General features: G+C 41.4%; 1 protein-coding gene across 1 annotated transcript in view; it reads left to right on the forward strand.

Annotated features, from left to right (window-relative positions):
* LOC124131494 overlaps positions 1-14,707 on the forward strand; it is a 29,087-nt gene extending 14,380 nt beyond the window's left edge. The window contains exons 2-11 of the mRNA XM_046494781.2: positions 6,153-6,271; positions 7,221-7,463; positions 7,995-8,206; positions 9,112-9,540; positions 10,994-11,194; positions 11,529-11,630; positions 11,913-12,056; positions 12,437-12,598; positions 13,422-13,562; positions 14,486-14,707. Of these exons, the coding sequence (XP_046350737.2) occupies positions 6,153-6,271; positions 7,221-7,463; positions 7,995-8,206; positions 9,112-9,540; positions 10,994-11,194; positions 11,529-11,630; positions 11,913-12,056; positions 12,437-12,598; positions 13,422-13,562; positions 14,486-14,539 (1,807 nt within the window). The 3' untranslated portion in view covers positions 14,540-14,707. The remainder of the gene's footprint in view (positions 1-6,152; positions 6,272-7,220; positions 7,464-7,994; positions 8,207-9,111; positions 9,541-10,993; positions 11,195-11,528; positions 11,631-11,912; positions 12,057-12,436; positions 12,599-13,421; positions 13,563-14,485) is intronic.
* The last annotated feature ends 4,532 nt before the right edge of the window (positions 14,708-19,239 follow it).

Below are 19,239 nucleotides of genomic sequence, written 5' to 3' on the forward strand. Positions count from 1 at the left end.
CAAGCCTCGGAATTTTTCCACTTTTATCCACTTGTGTAGATATATTTGATATCAAAAGACACTCGGGTGAGATTCTCTATATATACACTGCGATTGCGTTTATAACTTAATGACATATCAATGACAACACGGTAACCTGTATTTTCAGTAATATTCCATTCACTGCGTAATTAACCAAATATACGGAAGGCCGAAACAAAAATATTAGTTTGTTATTTTGGACCTTTTTTCCGGGCAATTTGTTTTTAAAACAACATTTATTGTTTTGAACCCGAAAAATATTCAGAATTTTTCTCTTAGCACACGCTATTATCCAAAAAACTAATACAAATTGTTTATATATCACATATTATATGGTATTTCGTTCTGGTGAATCTTAGCCATTATACACCACATGCTTTTTAACATCCAATGTGACAAAGTATTAATACATACAATCTACATTTATCGTGCAGTTCATGGTGAGATCACTACTATAAAAATTGTATTGAAGGATATAAAAAAAGAAATATAAGTAATTTCTTAACATATTCATCATCCTATACAACTAGTTTGTTTCATGTGCAAGTTGTACGGAAAACATGTTAAACTGCAAACTGTAATCATGGTTATTGTTATTTTAATAAATGAGTGACTGTTGTTTGACGCCGTAGCCATCTATATCACGACTGCTTGTAAATAATGGCGAACTGAAGACTTGACACGCGAATAACGTCCTCACGCCTTCGGGGGGTAAGTTGACATACAATACACAAAACCTCACCACCTGGTCCCCATTTATCCTCTATTTAGTTTCATCGTCAAGCATGAGCTGATTATTATCCCCCGCCACTTCCGCTTCTCAAAGGGGACAAACTATTTAAGTCCGAAATAGGAAATGTTATGGCCCTGGCTTGTCCCGCATTTTCAACTTAGTGCATACTGCGTGAAACAGGGACACGTTTTCTCAGAAACTACTGAAGTTACATGAATGAAGGTTTGCATGCTTACCTAAGAGATACTTGTCAAGACTGAGTTCGAAAAATTGGCCCTGTAAGTGATTTTTTTACAGAGTTACGGCCCTTGGTCTATGTTATTTTACTTAGTGCACAGTGTCCTCAATGGGGGCAAGTTTTCTCAAAAACTACTTAATTTTAGCTTATCTAAGAGCTACTTATCAAGACTGAGTTATTTTTGCCAGAGAAGGGCCCTTTTGTGCGTATTAATTTCACACTGAATCATTTTTTCCCCGATGACATAAGCGACCATCGTGCCTATCTCTTCTTAAGGCTTATAGGACTCTTTTTATAATTTCTATTTACTACTACATGAACAAACATGGCGGGGGATAGTGAGAACGCTGTTTTCTTCTTATGTTTTAATAAAAGTCCAAGTAAGGCAAATTCTGTCATAGTCAATGGGATTGGCCGCCATGTTGTTGATATCGCTAACCCAACATTGAGGCTGTTTTGAAACTCTCCTCAGTTCGCGAGAACCACGGGAACCCCGGGAACCCTGGGAATGGATCCAGGGGTAAGTATAGGTTTACTGAAATGCGAGCCCTGGAGATATAGAGGATTAATCAGATAGTGATTATTTACAACCTTCACCTGCATCCCCGCTTTCTATATCCCAACAAAGGTTTTTGTTATCCTTTAAAAGCATGGTACATTTCACATTTCTTAATGTGGAATGCCAAACCGTCCCGCGGCTAGCATGCAGCTTGGATTGTGTTCTCCCCAGGGAGAGAGGAAGTTGACTGTTTGGCCAGAGTAAGATTGTAGCGCCGTCATGAGCCTCTCCAGCATCTCAAACCAGTAATCGTTGTTGTGGCCTAACGATGCTAATGTCAATGTAACCTCCAATATATACGCCGGGGTAGACCTATCGTGTGTGGAGAACCTGACCTCGTTACATACTCTAATGAATAGGTTCACCGAGTCGTTTTAGAGTACGGGAAATAGGTGAAGTTCACCCTCTAACAATGTGTATTGTTACATATTGCCAATTACTGCAAATCTCCTTTCAAGGGATCCTGTTCTTATCCAGTCAGGCAACCAGCACCTTTGATCTCAAATGCGCGGTTACCGTCGAGCCGTCTTCAATTTCACCTAATCGGCGGATTGAAATCACAGAAGCGATTTCAGAAGCAGGGACACATATGTCCGACATTTATGTTCGTAGTGGGAATAAAGGTCCCTGTTTCGCTGTGGTTACTTTTTGACTGACCTTTTTTTTAAAAGCCTTTTTGTCTTATAATACGTGTAGATCTTTGTCAAAAAAAAGGTGCGGTGGGTAGCAGAGTGGTTAAGACCAGGTTTCATTCCCTACATGGGTACAGAGGTTGAAGCCCGTTTCTGGTGTCCCCTCCGTGGTATTACTGGAATATAGATGAAAGCGGCGTAAAGCCATATTCACTCAAACTTTGCTAAACAAACTTTGTGAAAAAAACCACACAACCGGACAATCGAACCTGCGTGTCTGCATAATCGGGTGGAAGGTCTTGTTCATGGGCCAGTCGATTTTGTATTCACTTCATTGTCCAGCAAGTACTCTCCACAGCAGTCCCCTTTAAATGACAATGGATTCTTCCGTTGTATTTGGAACGCCCGCTTTCCCAAAACGCGATGTTCAAGTTTGTTTTAGCAGGAACCAGTTGCCTCCCTTAGTTACCAGGTGCCAAGATTCACCTTGATTATGATATCCTTGGTTTGTCAGAACGACATCCGTGGCCGTGGGTGTTACCAAAGGTATATACATCTGAGATCTGCTTCCCTTTGTGTTTTCTGTGTGAGTGTGTTTCTTGTTTAACGCCACATCGATCAGTACTTCAGCGGTCTGTTAATAATCGAGTCTTGGCCAGACAATCCAGTGATCGATATTGTGTGCCATCGGTGTACTAAGACACACAATCCATCAAGTCAGCGAGCCTGACCACTCGATCCATTTGGTCGCCTCTTAGAACCAGCATAGGTTTCTTGGATCCTATGTTAACCCGGAGCTGACGCAGGGGCTGTGTCTTATTCCGAATCTATCCTGACACAACCATCTTCGCGAGGCAAGGGAACTAACTGACTTTAAAAATCCAGTCGAAACTGGACTTTAATAGTCAGTAACTCCCTTGCCTCGGGAAGATGGACACAACGAGCTATTACATAGCTACTTCTAACATCGATGTTAGCCCAACTCACTGATTCATAACATGCAACTAAAGTACATGGATTCTAAACTATTTTGGACATTAGTGAGTGAATGATTGTTGTTTTACGCCGAAGTCATTATTTCTCTTGGACTCTATTCTTACACTGAATCCTGTCAGGGAAATTCAATACATCTTTAATTATATGTGACATTACTTTTTAAGTCTGAAACAATAACGATTTTGCATGAAATTCCACCTGCAATGTTTTACTTGGTTACGATTATTATCCTCCGCCACGAAGTGGAAGGGGGATATAGGAATGGGTGCCGTCCGTCCGTCCTTCCGGCCATCCGTCCGTCACATTTCGTTTCCGGGGCAGATCTTGAAAACCGTAACATATTTCACCAAACTTGGCACATAGATAGGTCTTGTAGTGAACTGGTGCCTTTTGATAGTTGGGATTTAAAACATATATGATTTTCGAGTTTCCATGGCAACGACTTTGACTTAGACTGAAAATGGCGGTAGTCCTCGTTTCCGGGGCAGATCTTGAAAACCGTACCATATTTTCTTCACCAAACTTGGCACATAATGTCATCTCGCAGTACTGAATACATTTCCTTTCTTGTTGGCAAGTTCTGCATTGCGTGTGTGTATGTTCCTCCAAAAGTGTCATGGACACGGTTGTTGCATTCACTGACTAAATTCATGCAGAAACACAACTCATTACAAATCAACAGTGTAACTGATCTTAAACCTACTCAACTGTATAAACACTGCCTCCTATCCTGTATATATTCTTGTCAACCATACTCTGTACTTCACTTGCTTGATAACGGTGTTTGAACCTACACCGGAACCATCGCTCCTAATTGTAATAAAGAAGTTGTTCGTCCATATGTCTCATCCCTACTCATTACAAATACAGTTACATATTCTATCATTAACTGCAGATGGCAAAACAACACCATTAATAACTTTTTTGAGTGCTGCAATTAGGCCATTTACAAAAAGGCCCAGTGAACATAGTTCACAGGAGCTAAAGCATTGCACACAATCGGACATGTCATATTGGCGGGGGATATGAGTATTTCATGCTTATTTGTTTATTAAGTTACACAGGCAAATAATACTCCATGTAGGCATGGGGCAGGCCACCAAGAAGTCTAAACTATAACATTCATTAGTATCAGAACGGAAGCCGTGTGAAGTAAACCAAAATATTCACCCATAAAACCGCTTATGTACATACTTTAGGGTTCGGGTTTTCTTGGAAACATTCCAGATGCAATTTTAAATTCTGGAATTACACAGAAGAAACGTTTTTGATTAAAAAATAGAACATTGCAATGAGTCGCTGTGAAGTTTATTGAGACAGGACAAGCAACACTTGGCTAATCTGAACCTCACATGTTATCTCGCCAAGCATTAGAAGGAATCCATATTGGAACTGTTTCACTAGTTTCACTAATTCACGTGACTATCACATTACATAACACAAACTGGCGGCAGTCGTGGCCCTCATATACCTTTTGCTTGGTATTAAATGGCTTATTAAACTTTATGTCGGATGTCACGTTGTGGAACTGTATGGGGAGGGATCGCTCGGTGTGTGGTTTACAAGACATATTCAACGTAAAAAAAATTCATTGATACCCGGGTATTGTGTTGGTAACGGAATAAGCCCAGTGGACCTGAATGTACAAAGGCAATAAACGTATAAGGAATGACAAATCAGATTTGATGAAAGAGTGAGTACAAAGGATCTTGGGAACGGGCTCCTTGTGCTGCATGACTTGCATCTTGTGCAGCACGAGATAATATCACATGTCCGTCCTCGTGATGAATCATTTCACGTCTTAACGAATAAAAACGCGTCAGAATCAAAGTTCGTTTGATTAAAGGGCGAGGACGAGAATTTTGAAATTATTTAGGAATGGTGGACATTTCAAGATAAACTGACACTGGTGCCATTTATTCAGCATATAAGATAAACTATATGATAAACTGTCGGGCAAAACCCATGTTTGAGGGTGGCAAAAAATATAACAAACAAGAAATGGTTATTCGATGGTGATGTGTTTGATACCTGTACCAAACAATGAGTATCCCACAACAGGTCAGCCTAGTAACGTTTTGATAATGTTTGTAATGTTTTTGTCAAATTCATTTTCCAAGTGTATACTTTCTTTTGCTTTTGGTTTGTTGTTTTACGCCGCACTCAGCAATATTGCAGCTATATGACGGCGGTCTGAAAATAATCGAGTCTGGACCAGACAATCCAGTGATTTACGTCATGAGCATCGATCTATGTAATTGGGATACGATGACATGTATCAACAAAGTCAGCGAGCCTGACCACCCGATCCCGTTAGTCGCCTTTTACGGCAAGCATTGGTTGCCAAATAGTGACAGCCCTATGGGCACATCGTATGATTTGTCCCAAATAGTGACCGCCCTATATGGGTACATAGTATGATTTGTCCCAAATAGTGACATCCCTGTGAGATTTGTCACGAATACACTAGGCTGCTTTCAGTGATGCTTCTCTGTTGGGTTGACAATTCATGTTTTATATTCATTTTCTCTCTTAAAATGTTAAGGTAATATATAGAAGAGCCGACTTGAGACTAGAGTTATCTGCCCCTTGTGACCAAATATTGTACGTTTCTCGCTAAAGGCTCGGGATTAACGCCACCCATTCACTCCTGACAGTTAATCCGTAATGCCTCGTGGTTCGTTAGTTATTATCTAAGTATTTGGTGTAGAGTTTCAAGGATATATCTTTTGTAATGTGTAAAGACTTTTCGTGGATAACAATTTCTTTATTGGTTGTACACGTTACATGGCAACTTGATGCATCTCCGTGGAGTGAAGGCCTTGGGACGTCGTTGCAAACAATTAAGTTGCGTTATGACATGAAGTTGTGACATATAAACAGTTTTATGTCTTCAAGTTCTTCCAGCTTTTGTAATGTATGTCTATAAAGTGACGCCCTTTTTCACATTCTATATTACTTCTGGGCTTCCAGGTGTGGGTGCGATACACAGATAACAAACGACAAGAGTCAGACGGCGTTGAACATCCTGATGGACGAAAAGCCTGACGGTTGGCAGGAGACGCTTCACTGGTACAAGAAATATCACCCAGGTACATCTCATGACAGAGAGACATGTCAGTGTGGGGTGCATGGTACAGCGGCGAACACGATACTGTTAGTTTGTTGTTTAACACCGCACTCAGCAATATTCCAGCTACGGCGGTCTGTAAATACTGTAATCAAGTCTCGACCAGACAATCCAGTGATTGACATCATGAGCATCGATCCACGCAATTAGGATACGATGACATGCATCAACCGAGTCAGCGAGCCTGACCACCCGCAAGTCGCCTCTTACGACAAGCATAGTCGCCTTTTACGGCAAGCATTGGTTGCTGAAGACCTATTCTACCCCGGATCGTACACGATACTGAGTCAGTTTAGAAATATAACGCATGGATATACTGGCAGGTGTTCCTGTAGTCGCCCACGGGGCCGTAATTCGCTATCCCTTCTTCGTGTCGTAATCCGAGTGAGTGAGTGAAGATGGTTTTTAGCTTCTAGTAATATTCCAGCAATATCACGGCGGGGGATACACGAGAAATTGGCTTCACACATGGTATCAATGAACCCGAAACCGCGAAACGCTTTAACCGCCAGGCTACACCATCGCCCTTTAATCTGATGATCGGGTGTTTGAATCCCAGATCGACCCAGGGTCTCGTTCCATAAAGCGACCTTAGTTCTACGACAGTCGTAAGCCTATATTAAGTATGGGAGTTACGATCATCTGGTAAGCTCGCTTCGTGGAACGGGGCACTGATTATTGGGTCCTTGGTTTGTCAACGCCATGCTCATGAAATGCTATATCACTTCGTCGACACATTAATGACAAGATTGAATTGTTTTGCACATGCATAAACGAGGCCTTCAGTGGTATAGAGTACGTCATTTGACTTTCTTGCTTCTGTAATTATCAAGCATATATCCCAACATTTTACAAGTGCGATGTTTGAGATACAACACCGATTGTATTGCACATCTTTTGATTTTCCGCAGGTCTGTGGGTATTATTGCAGGAGCCCCAGCCAGACCGGAAGCAAGTTGAACGTCTGCTCCTCATGTGGTCTCGTCTGACAACAGTCAAGAACGGGAAGATTGTGAATATGAAGACATTGATTCAGGATGATGTTAGGAAAACAGACCTTTTACAATTGATTGAGAAATATGAGAACTCTATTGAGCTTGCTCTGGCATTTGTTGGCGGTCTAGGATTCATTGTGCGGATGTGGCACAAACAAGGTGAGACTCTCTGTTCCTGAATAGGATATGGTTCTGATTTAGATAATGAAATTCTGTGCCTTTGTACCATCAAAACCATATGTGATACATATTCAGTGATGTAATTGCGTTAGCGAAATCTATGTGCATTATCTTTAAGTGGAATTTTAGAAGCTGTAGTCTAAATGAAGAAAGGAATGACTAACGGATTTCAGAATGTGGGAAGAATACAAAAGTGGAAATCAACAAGTCAACTCTGTCGTTACCTATTTGTTTAACTGTTTGCATGAAAATTGGAACACATGTACATCCCGACTGTGCTTGGTCAATTGTATGACATCGTGAAGAAAAATATTACATCTAATGAATAGAATGCATATACATCTTATATATCTGCGTATATCTTGCAGCACTTTCAAAGATGCAAATACAGTTAATTTCACTGTCTGAAGCTACCCCCTTTCTACCTAACGATTAAACATGTTACAATATATATACTCAGTCTGTAAAACCATTTTTGTGTTTTCAAATGTTAACTTTGTAATCGTGCAGGTATTTTGACCAATCACGACGTCAACACAAGGGATCACGCCTACCAGAGACACTACCCAGAATGCCCGGAAGTCCCACAGCCCCTCCTGGCGGTGACGTGGGAAACTAACAGCCTGGACGCCATGGAAATGATCATGGACTTAAAACCAAACACAAGTGTCCTTTACAACGAGTATTCCGATTCTTCCCAAGCTAAACCTCTTTTCTTTCATGTAAGTTTATTCGCACAAAAGGAAACTTCTTTTAGACTTTTATTGATCAAGTAGTGATTTGCATAGCAGAAGGTTGTGTTGTAAAGGACAAAATGGTCAGTCGTCTTGTGTTATGTGATGAGGAAATGTAGGGAACCGTGAAACAAGTTTTTACCTCTTTGCGAGCAGGCAAGTGACACACACATGCAACAGTTTCATGATCCATTTAACAAACATTCAAATTTTCAATCGTTGAAAAGAGACCGACGGCACATTTGTCATTGAATACAACTGTCTGAACGTAGTCTGTTTCAAATGTAGGGCGTTCCCATACTTTTTGTATAAATATATATCAGACAAGAAGATATTCCAAATGTACTGCTCCTAATCACGAAATAAGTAAAATGACAACAAATATACAGAGTTATATAATATACTAGCAGCAAAAAAAACAACACCCACGAGGACAACAAGGACATGGAGATAAAGTGTCAGTTTGCGGTCACTGTAAAAACTTGTACTTCCAGAACAAACGTCCGATAGTATTTACAATGAGTTTTTTGTCCATGAACAGACAGTGTACCGTTACTGAGTGACTTTGGTTTCACGCCGTTTTGAACCGTATTTCAGTCATCTTGGTGTCTGTGGAAAGCATGAAGCGGTGCACGTCTTATGGGTTTACCACTTTGACGAAACACACGAGCATGGGTATGGTGCTGACAAACCTAGAAACATGAACATGGTGAACCGGGATTCGAATTCCCAAATTTAGGCAGCACGTCTAAGGGACGCAACTCTGCAAAGTGAATTGCGGTGCCTCAGGTTATTGGGCAACCTGTGTCTGTACAATGAACAATGGACGTAAGTACTGTAGTCAACGTAGGCGCGAAATAACGTGTACTTTATACCTCTATTTCAAATTACAGGTGTTAACGAGTCAGTTCCGTCCGCGCGATGACAAGGTCATAGAGAGATTGTTCCAGGGGTCAGACCTCGACGCCCGTAATATGGACGGCCAGACCGTCCTGTTTGAAATCATCAAATATAAAGAGACAGAGAACATTGGTAGAAGTGTACTTGCAGCAGGTGTGAGCATCTCTGCCAGGGACAGGTTTGGGAGAACAGCACGTGACTATGCCCAAGCGCTGAACTTACCTGTGTATATGAAACTGATTGATGAGCAGGTGCTGAGACTCATCAAGAACAAGCAGTTTGATGCCGTGGAGAAGCTGATTCTTGAAAACTACTCATTTACTGGCATCAAGGACAGTTCTGGCAAGTCAGCGGCAGAGTATGCCAAAAAGCATTCCTCGCGACAGGTGTTTGAAGTCGTCAAGCTTGTGGATGCAATACAGGTAGACTAAGTGTAGGGAAGCAGCTGGAGCTAATATAAGCAGAGAGAAACAGCTGTTGATCGGGGATTTATCTAAGATTTTTACTTTCTCTGGCAGGAAATTAAAAACAATATTATTTTGTCTAAAATTGGAATTTGTTTTAATCCGATATTTCATATCATTCAGAGTCCGTTTAACATTGGATGCAATTGGCATAATACTTAAACATGTATTTATCGAGCCTGTGTAAGATAAAATATACACAAATAACCTTTTCAAAACTGAGGAATTCTTACATTAACTTAATATGTGAATGTTTGGCTCAGATTTGGTTTTGGCATGAGGCCGAATATTGGCATCTGAGATCGCCTAATAAAATTCCCCGGGATATGTTATAGTTCCCACTTGACATAGTTTAACGTAACAATTATCCCTTTGAATTTGTAGTTGAAAGTGTGATCGGTACAGTGACACATAATTGAAGTAATAACTGCTTAGGTTATTTCTATGAATGGCAAGTTAAAGAGTTACTTCCCTTCCGATATGGATTTTGAGGGGTTTTTTTCTATTTCGGAAAATTTGGTAAATAATAAACTCGTCGGGGGAGGTCTGTGCGGAAGCCTTTCATGGCCATTTTTTTTTTTTATATAATAATTTGAAATTTGAAGATACATATAAGGGGCGTTCAATAAGTTTTGCAACTTCAATGTAAGACCAAGTCGCTGAATATCTTTTGCACTTATATTTTTCAATATAATCTCCATTCACCTCAATACACTTATTCCATTTGTCCGTCAAGCTTTTAATACCACTTTTATAGAAATCCGCAGATTGGCCCTCTAACCAGGCCTCTGTGGCAGCCTTTATGTCCTCGTCATCCTGGAAGCGTCTTCCACGTAGGACAGATTTCATTTGCCGAAACAAGAAATAGTCACTGGGGGCTAAGTCTGGGCTGTAGTCTGGGTGATTTAACTGTTCGAATTCACATTCACATATGGCGGCCTGTGCAATTCTCGACTTGTGAACCGGAGCATGTAAGGAACTTTATTACAGCGCGTTGTTCATCTTTGAGAGAATCCATGATTGTGACCACCCTTAGGTGAAAGAAGCCACCACATCTAACTTATTGTTGTGTCTGGAACTTGTTATGGCACGTGTCAACCTGATTATATGACTAGTGTCACACCTGCCACAAGTTGACATTGTTTGTGTAAACACAAATGCCCAATTCAAGTTGCAAAACATATTGAACGCCCCTCGCACTAAGTTGAAATTTCAAGATAATCATCTTGAAATTTCAAGATGATTACTTGAAATTTTAACTAAGTATCTTGAAATTTCAACTTATTATCTTGAAATTTCAAGTTAGTGTCATGAAATTTCAAGATAGTATCGTCGACTGGACCAGAGTTTAACTACTTCTACTTCTCCCTTTTACGAAATAATTCACTGTGTGACAATTTCTTGTATTCAGACGTATGTGAGGCGCGTGTTCACTGCAGTAGAGGACGATGCGATCGACGACCTGAAGAAATTGCTGTCGTGTCAGAAGTATGCTAACGCGAGGGATAAGTGTGGGAGGACGTCATTACTCAAAGCCATACTCCTCCGCCAGAGAGACGCCACGTTGATGCTTGCCCGGGACTGCTCCTTCATCGTCAACACACCTGATAATGTAACTATAACAGCTTGCCCGTAGACACGCAAGATAGTACTATAACCATAATGCTAAAGAATGAGAGAGTGCGGCTTGGGCAAATATTTGATAAGAAGGCACAGATGGCAAGGTCGCTTAAGGCGCCACAATTCACTGTGCGGAGTTGCTTCCCTTGAGCACTCCAGGATCCTATGATCAATTCGGCGTGCAAATCCTATCATATATTAGACATATGCTGCATGTAAACCTTTTCGTGTTGGCGACCTTTTCGCCTTGCAAATGTTACCTTATGCATGATGTATTCGACAAGCAAACCCTATTTTGCTGATGACTTTCCCGTCTGTAATTTCAGCTTGGGCGATACCCTCTCCATTACGTCCATCTCTTCATGGATGACCCAGAAGTGATCGACGTCCTTGAGCGACAAGGTGCTGACCCGGATCAATGTGACCTAGTACGTAGCGTTCATTTCCGGTCTGGCCAGGAGTTAGTAAATAGTAAAGGTTTCTTCGGCAATGTTTTCGCCTTATAGCGACAGCTGATAAAGGGCCTGGAAACTGAACCCGCAGATCAAGAAAGCACCCTTTCGGATGCTGCAGTCTTTCTCCCTTTATGGCTAACAAACGCTAATTGTTTCCCGAAGTATGTGTTAGCATGTTTGTGCACCCTGCCCCATTTTCAAAAAGCTGTATCCGCGATTGCTGACAGTAATGTAACCACATCTTGCTCCCCGTAGCGAGGACGGCGTCCAGTGGCCTACAGTCGGAAGATGTGCAGCAATCAGGAATTCTTGAACCTGCAGAAGGAAGTCCAGGATTTCGACATGGAGGTCTTCATATACGAAACGAACTTTGAGGAAGCTCTAAAAGGTGCTATTAAAGTGAGTATATTTACATTATTCACCAAGGACATAATTAATATGTATTTATGAAATGCAGGTACACAGATGAGTGAGTGAGTGAGTGAGTATAGTTTTACGCCGCTTTTAGCAATATTCCAGCAATATCACGGCGGGGGACACCAGAAATGGGCTTCACACATTGTACCCATGTCGGGAATCAAACCCGGGTCTTCGGCGTGACGAGCGAACGCTTTAACCACTAGGCTACCCGACCGCCCCGGTACACAGATGATGTACCATCCTTTTCGAGTGTACGAAATGAAAAAACAAATTATATTCACAAATATGAATATATTTTTTCGCGTTCATTAAAACGCCTCTCATAAAATGTGTGACTAGCGTTGACTCTGTTGATATAGAGAGCTGACCTCGATATGGTAACGAGGCTGGTGTCCGGTCTGAAGGAACATGGCGAGGTGAAGCGGTTCAACTCGGTGTTGTTTGACTGTGTGGACCAGAGACGGGAGGACATTGCAATGTTCCTGTTGAGGAATGGTTTCCAGTGTGATATATACAAACAGGTAAGCGAGTGAGAGAATCTTATCTTACGAAGCCAGATAAAACAGTGGTCGATGGTATGAGCAGTATGCATGACGTCCTGGCATGACGACACACAATCAGACGGGCCCCACATTGTCCGAATCCGAACCACCGATTCCTTATTAATCGTCACTTACGAAAAGCATGTGATACTGGGGACCTATTAGGGAATCCCGGCAATGACATCATCGGGTGAAGGCTTGTGGCTTCCAGTCCCTGGAATACACACGAGGACAATGAGATACAATACTTGTTTGTTGGTCTCTTAATTGCTATTGGACTCAATTATAGCAGACCTGTGAAGATCCGGGTTAGCATAGGTCTTCAGCAACCCATGCTTGCCGTAAAAGGTGACTATGCTTGTCGTAAAAGGCGACTAACGGGATCGGGTGGTCAGGCTCGCTGACTTGGTTGATGCATGTCATCGATCCCAATAGCGTGGATCGATGCACATGATGTCAATCACTGGATTGTCTGGTCCAGACTCGATTATTTACAGACCGCAGTCATATAGCTGGAATATTGCTGATTGCGGCGTAAAACAACGAGTTAGCGAGCCTGAGCACCCGATTCCTTTAGTCGCCTTTTACGACAAGCATGGGTTGCTGAAGATGGATTTAACCCAGATCTTCACGGGTCCGTGTAATGCGGTGGGAAAATAAAATGTCACGCAGATCTTTCACGCTTACAATGTTGTTGAAACACAAATGGTAATAGTTTAAACTAGATAATCGGGTAATTGTTTAAGAAGGTGAGTATAAATTCGAATTGTGACGTGCAATAAAGGAGATGTTTCCCTTTCAGTTCAAACATTGCAACCCAAATGACCCCATGTGTGCCATGATGGAATGCAGTCATTCGGTGACGTCACTCAAACAACGTGCAATTGACAAGCAGTGCAGCAGAGTGGAGCGAGCTATCACTGATATGATGAATGGTGGACTTGTGAGTGGCTTAATTCATGTTGAACAGATGTACAAGATCATATTCCCGAGGCAATGGAGTTAACTGACTTTAAACATCTAGTTTCCACCTTTGCCGAACTAAGCTGGAATTATGGAGTTTGGTAGGACTAACGAGTCTATGCATAGTCAAGTCAAAATACCGTCACGAAATCGACATCCGGTTAATAAACAACATGGCAACCGCCGCGCCGAATTCGTTCCAATGCAGGATTTGCAGAACATGTGTACCGTCCACTGGCAATCGACAGATATTTTCCAAATCTTTTCATGTTTTAATCAGTGATTTGGTGAGCAGCGTATTGACCAAGCTTCTCAGACTTCTCAAAGTAAAACCCGTTTTATTACAATAAAGATCTTTATTATCGATGAAATCGTCTTGAGAGGTGCAATCTGATTTGTCAGTTGGGGGGACATAGAAGGGACAAAACTCGTAATAGTCACTGGTGGCGCTGCAACCGAAGCCAGAATTTCCTGCTTATTTCGGCAGGGGTGGAAACTGAACTTCGAAAGTCAGTTATCTCCCTTGCCTCGGGAAGATGCCTGAGCATAAGCTACTTTCTAGTGTTGAAGTATTGTATCCTTGGACGAACATGAGACAAATCAATTTTGCCAAATGGCGTTGAAAATAGATGAAAGCATTATATCTCCGATAGGATACCTCTGTGTCATGGGCCCGGCCTTGCTTGTATCCGTGTCATCCCATTTCTACGTTTGCATTAATTCCACAGACATTCACAAATCTTACAACATGGCTTTGTTGTGCTTGTAAATATACTACATAAACTTGTTATCTTCTATGAATTTGCAAATACCCAAAATGTAATGTTTGAGGGTTCTTTGTCTATAAGCTTGGTCAATACGCTGCTCAAGTATATATTGTAATCACATGTGTCGTATTTTCAGGCTCCGCTCGTGAGTGTTCCTCCTCCATTCAACTACATGCCGAAACGACTGTAACACGGAGGGAGGGTGTTTCCAAAGTGCTCATGGCGGACCAGACGGGTGTGTGACCCACTGCAGGCGGGTTGTCGTGTAAAAACAGTTCCAGTCCCTCACGGGCTATTCATCGACACATGCATGTGATGACATTTCAATGGATAGTTTGAAATACAGTGACATCTATAACGCCTTTTCATAGTTGGTAGTGCCCATAGCATGCAAAATGACTGGTTGGCATTATTTGTTTGTTTGTTTATTTTTGTTTAACGCCGCACTCAGCAATATTCCAGCTATATGACGGCGGTCTGTAAATAATCGAGTCTGGACAAGACAATCCAGTGATTGACATCGTGAGCATGGATCCTCACAATTGGGATTGATGACATGCATCAACTAAGTCAGCGAGCCTGACCACCCGATCCCGTTAGTCGCCGCTTACGACAAGCATAGTCGCCTTTACGACAAGCATGGGTTGCTGAAGGCCTATTCTACCCCGGATCTTCATTAACTGCTATAGAAACGTGTGGTTACATTAAGTTCTGATTGTGTTCAAGTATGCTGGACAACCTTTCTAATGTATCTTGTCTTCGACCATTGCCGTCCCTGTAAAGAGTTGCGGCCGTTGTGCCACTATGCGATAGTGTATTTGTTTGTTTCTTTGTTGTTTCACGCTGCTCTCAGCAATCATCAGGTATATGACGGCGGTCTGTAAATAATCGAGTGATTGACATCCTGAGCATCGTTCTACTCAACTGGGATGCGATGACATGCACCAACCAAGTCAGCGAGTCTGCCCACCCGTTCCCGTTAGTCGCCTCTTACGACAAGTATAGTCGCCTTTTACGACAAGCATGGGTTGGCTATACGATAGCATGGGTTGACTATACGATACCTGGTGGTTGATTCAAATCTCATATTCGCGTCAATTATGGACCTTGGTCTGTCAGCACCATCACGTGCTTCGGTGTCTGTCAGGTACCATCGCGTGCTTCTGGGTTTACCAAAGTAGCAGTCGTCTATATGACGTGGGTTACTTTGTGACTTCGATAACATTAAGTTGGCACGTCCTCAAAGCTGAAATACTGTTCAAAGAGACGCTTAAACCCTAGTCACTCGCTCACCAAATCCTTCAAAACATGCCCGATGCACTGGGAACATTGTGTGCGATATACAAACACAGTTGGGGCGGTATTAGGACAAACGTGTGATATATGCCATATACTTCAACTTCATATATCAACCGGGGAGGTGGGGAAGCCTTGTGGTTTAAACGTTTGCTCAGCACGCCAAAAGGCCCAGATTCGATTCCCCTAGTCTCATTAAAATCAGATCTTAGTTTTCGCTATCTCTGAACGAAGATCTGATGACATCCCATTACGGATCACGTCAGAACGACCTTTCATCCGACCAATCAAAGCGTCGCTTACTAGATCATGAAAGTGACAGTCGGAATGTTTTTTTCTAATCATGCAACCTCGAAAGTGTTAACACTGGGTATTCCGAATGACAGTTAAAGCCAGTACGACTGATTCCGTCAAAGTTGTCGTCTATCTCTTGCTTCCGTGGGATAAACATTTGAACGGAGGAGGCGATGCACAGTACGTGGGAAGCACTGCCACACAATCTCAACCATATATTAGACATCCCGGAATGTTCGTTTGTTCAGTTTTCAAAATTTTAATCGAGAACTGTGTCAATATATTTTTCAAGTGTAGTCTGAAATGAAAATCGCCAGGTTAAGACGAGTGCCGCCGTAAAGCTCGAAAAAGCTTGGCTGATGTCGACTTCTTGTTTGTTTGTTTGTTTGTTGTTTAACACCGCACTCAGCTATCTTCCAGCGAAATGACGGCGGTCTGTATTATAATCGAGTCTGGGCCAAACAATCTAATGATTGACATCATGAGCATCGATCTACGCAGTTGGGAAGTCTCTTGGTAGTTATCTGGATACCTTGTCTCCACCATTGTTTATGATCTGGAGAACTGCCTGGACATGCATTCTAATCAGTTTTAAAATGAAAAGTCACAATATCACCAAATATATTTTTTTATTATTCATTAGAAAATCAAACATTCAATGAAGGAAAACCATAGTCATTAAATAAAATTGATATTTTCGAGAGCTTGTTTCATTCCAATTGAACAGTGCAGGCATCGTTTATTGGGAATCTCGTGTATAAATAAAAAAGTTTACGATTACCAGAAAGTATCTTCTTTGGCTCTTTGTTCTCGCGATGCTTGGATACATGGGATATACAGGTTGCCCACTGTGGCCACTAGATGGCTGATCAAGCAACTCACTCACTCACTTACTTTTATTTATCTTTGGGAAAGAAATGATAATGTTAGGAATGTACGGTTACTGTACACTGAACAAAAACAAAAGAGATTCGGTTATGGCTACAGGTTCAGAATACATAGAGGTACATACAGGTGTCTATAAGTGAAGTAGTCCATAGAAGGTCATGTTTGTTGTTTAACGCCGCAATCTTCAAGCTATACGGCAGCGGCCTGTGAATAGTCGAGTCTGGACCAGACAATCGAGTGATTGACATCAACGCAATGGGGATACGATGACGAGCATCAAACAAGTCAGCGAACCTGTTTGTATGACCTGTTCAGTTGGCAGAAAATACACGAGTAATATTGCACGTGGAGTAAATTTGAATATGTAAGTACAAGTATTTATACTATGATCTACTATGCGTTCACATGCAAACTGTGTGACGTGTGCAAAACAAGTTAGTTTTACTTACACAAGAGTAGCATTAAAACTCTATACCTGGTAAGAAAAGAAGAAATTTCTCATATTTTCTGTATACTGGTCTGAAATTAAAACTGACTAAAGAAGCGTGTTACATGTTGAAATTACCCTACCTACAGAATGTACACCAGTCAGAGGACATGTGAATGTAAGGTTCCTATGGCAGTCTAATGGCTGTTCGTCTCCTAAGTTCAGAACTGTTGGAAACTGTTTTGGTGCAGGACAATCTACAGTGTGGAAGTATTTGCCAGACGTGTGCATGCTGTTGAGTGAGTCCCACTTATGTCAGATTTCCCCTAAAAAGACGTAAAAGCTGGCATTGATGGTAACGATAAATCTGGGGATTCCACAACAGTGTTGGTGCCATCGACACAGTTGTGGAATGTGGACTCGCATCTCAATCAATGGCCCATGCCCAGGCTGACGCTCTGAACAGGAAAGACTGGTATTCAATATTGCTTCAAGCTCTTTGCGACCACAAGTATCTCTTTACTGATGTAAACGTTGGATGGCCGGGACGAGTACATGATGCTCAAGTTTTAGGGAACTCCGAGCTGTTCCACAAAGTGAAGATAATGACCTGTTGCCAGAGTAGCAAAAGAAGATAACTACACCAGACTAGGAATTCACGGTGCCTGTCACAGCAGCGGCAGATGATGATGCATGTTCGATTAAACCCAGGTTGTTAGATGTTACGGACAGCCCGGCCATATTGTCCCCATTTTGCTTCAGACTACACGGTCTCTGCGCAACGACCTGGCTTCATACTTTGTACATAATACATACATAAATAACACGTGGAACATACGGTTTACGTTTTCTGACATGACATGATTCTGAATGTTCAGGAAACTGTTTTACAAAGGATCATCATAACCTTATGACTTGATTAAGAAAGAGGTGTTTCAAAATGTTGAAATACAAAGCATAAAACTAGACAAACCGATTTATCTTTTTATGGATGGAAACAATGAAAATGTCTGTCAGTGAAATGACATCTTGTCAATTGCGAGCAAATACTAAAACATTCAAATAAAATGTATCAAAATGAAAGGAGGTTTGGGGGAGCAACTTGTTCAAAACTGAATATTACGTGCTGCGAATACACTGACCGCGAGTATGCTCAATTACAATTTATTAAATGCTAATTATTTTAACATACCCATTGTTAACATACATAAGTGAGCCAGTTGGGCCGTTAGCATGGTACAGAATACATGGCATGTAAATATACTAATGTACAGAAATACTTTTGCAAGACTAATACCCCGTTCACATGCACAGCGTTTACTAACGTGAGTAATTTTACACATGTGTAACTATAGAAAAATGTTCACGTGAAGCAACATGTATTTGATTTAATTTGTACACAAAATTTTGACTCCTTGAAACCAATAGAAAACACCGTCCGCTCAACTCTGTATATACGCATAAAAGTTGGCAACTATTGACAATTTTGGTGTTGGCAAAAGAACAGATCTTAATCAGATCATCCTCTTACGCTAAAATAAACGTTCACATTGCAACATATACACACAGTGCAAATTTACATTTACATTTGCACCTGTTCCAGACATGATGCAAATTTGCTCCTGGTGTAAATATACACATGAGTAAACGCGTTCGTATGAAAAGTATACTCATGTATGTATTTCTACATACGTATGCACATATACACACAGATGTATAGAGGCGCGATGTACACGGGGTATTATATAAGTTAATTATATGTGAACGCATAGTAAATTTACGTATACACACGCATGTATAGTTAAACGGGAGCAAAAGTACTTGCGTGGGTAAATTGTGTACTTTGTTCATCTAAATATACTCCCGATGTCATGTCGCATACATGTTGCGTTCACAACCCACTGTCTAATGGTGAGTACATTTACTTATCTGTGTATTCACATAAGTATAAACGCTGGCGTGTCAACGGGGTATAGTAGCCCCCT

This window comes from Haliotis rufescens, unplaced genomic scaffold (genome assembly GCF_023055435.1).
Source record: "Haliotis rufescens isolate VD_foot unplaced genomic scaffold, xgHalRufe1.0.p SCAF_1, whole genome shotgun sequence".
Classification (NCBI taxonomy): domain Eukaryota; kingdom Metazoa; phylum Mollusca; class Gastropoda; order Lepetellida; family Haliotidae; genus Haliotis; species Haliotis rufescens.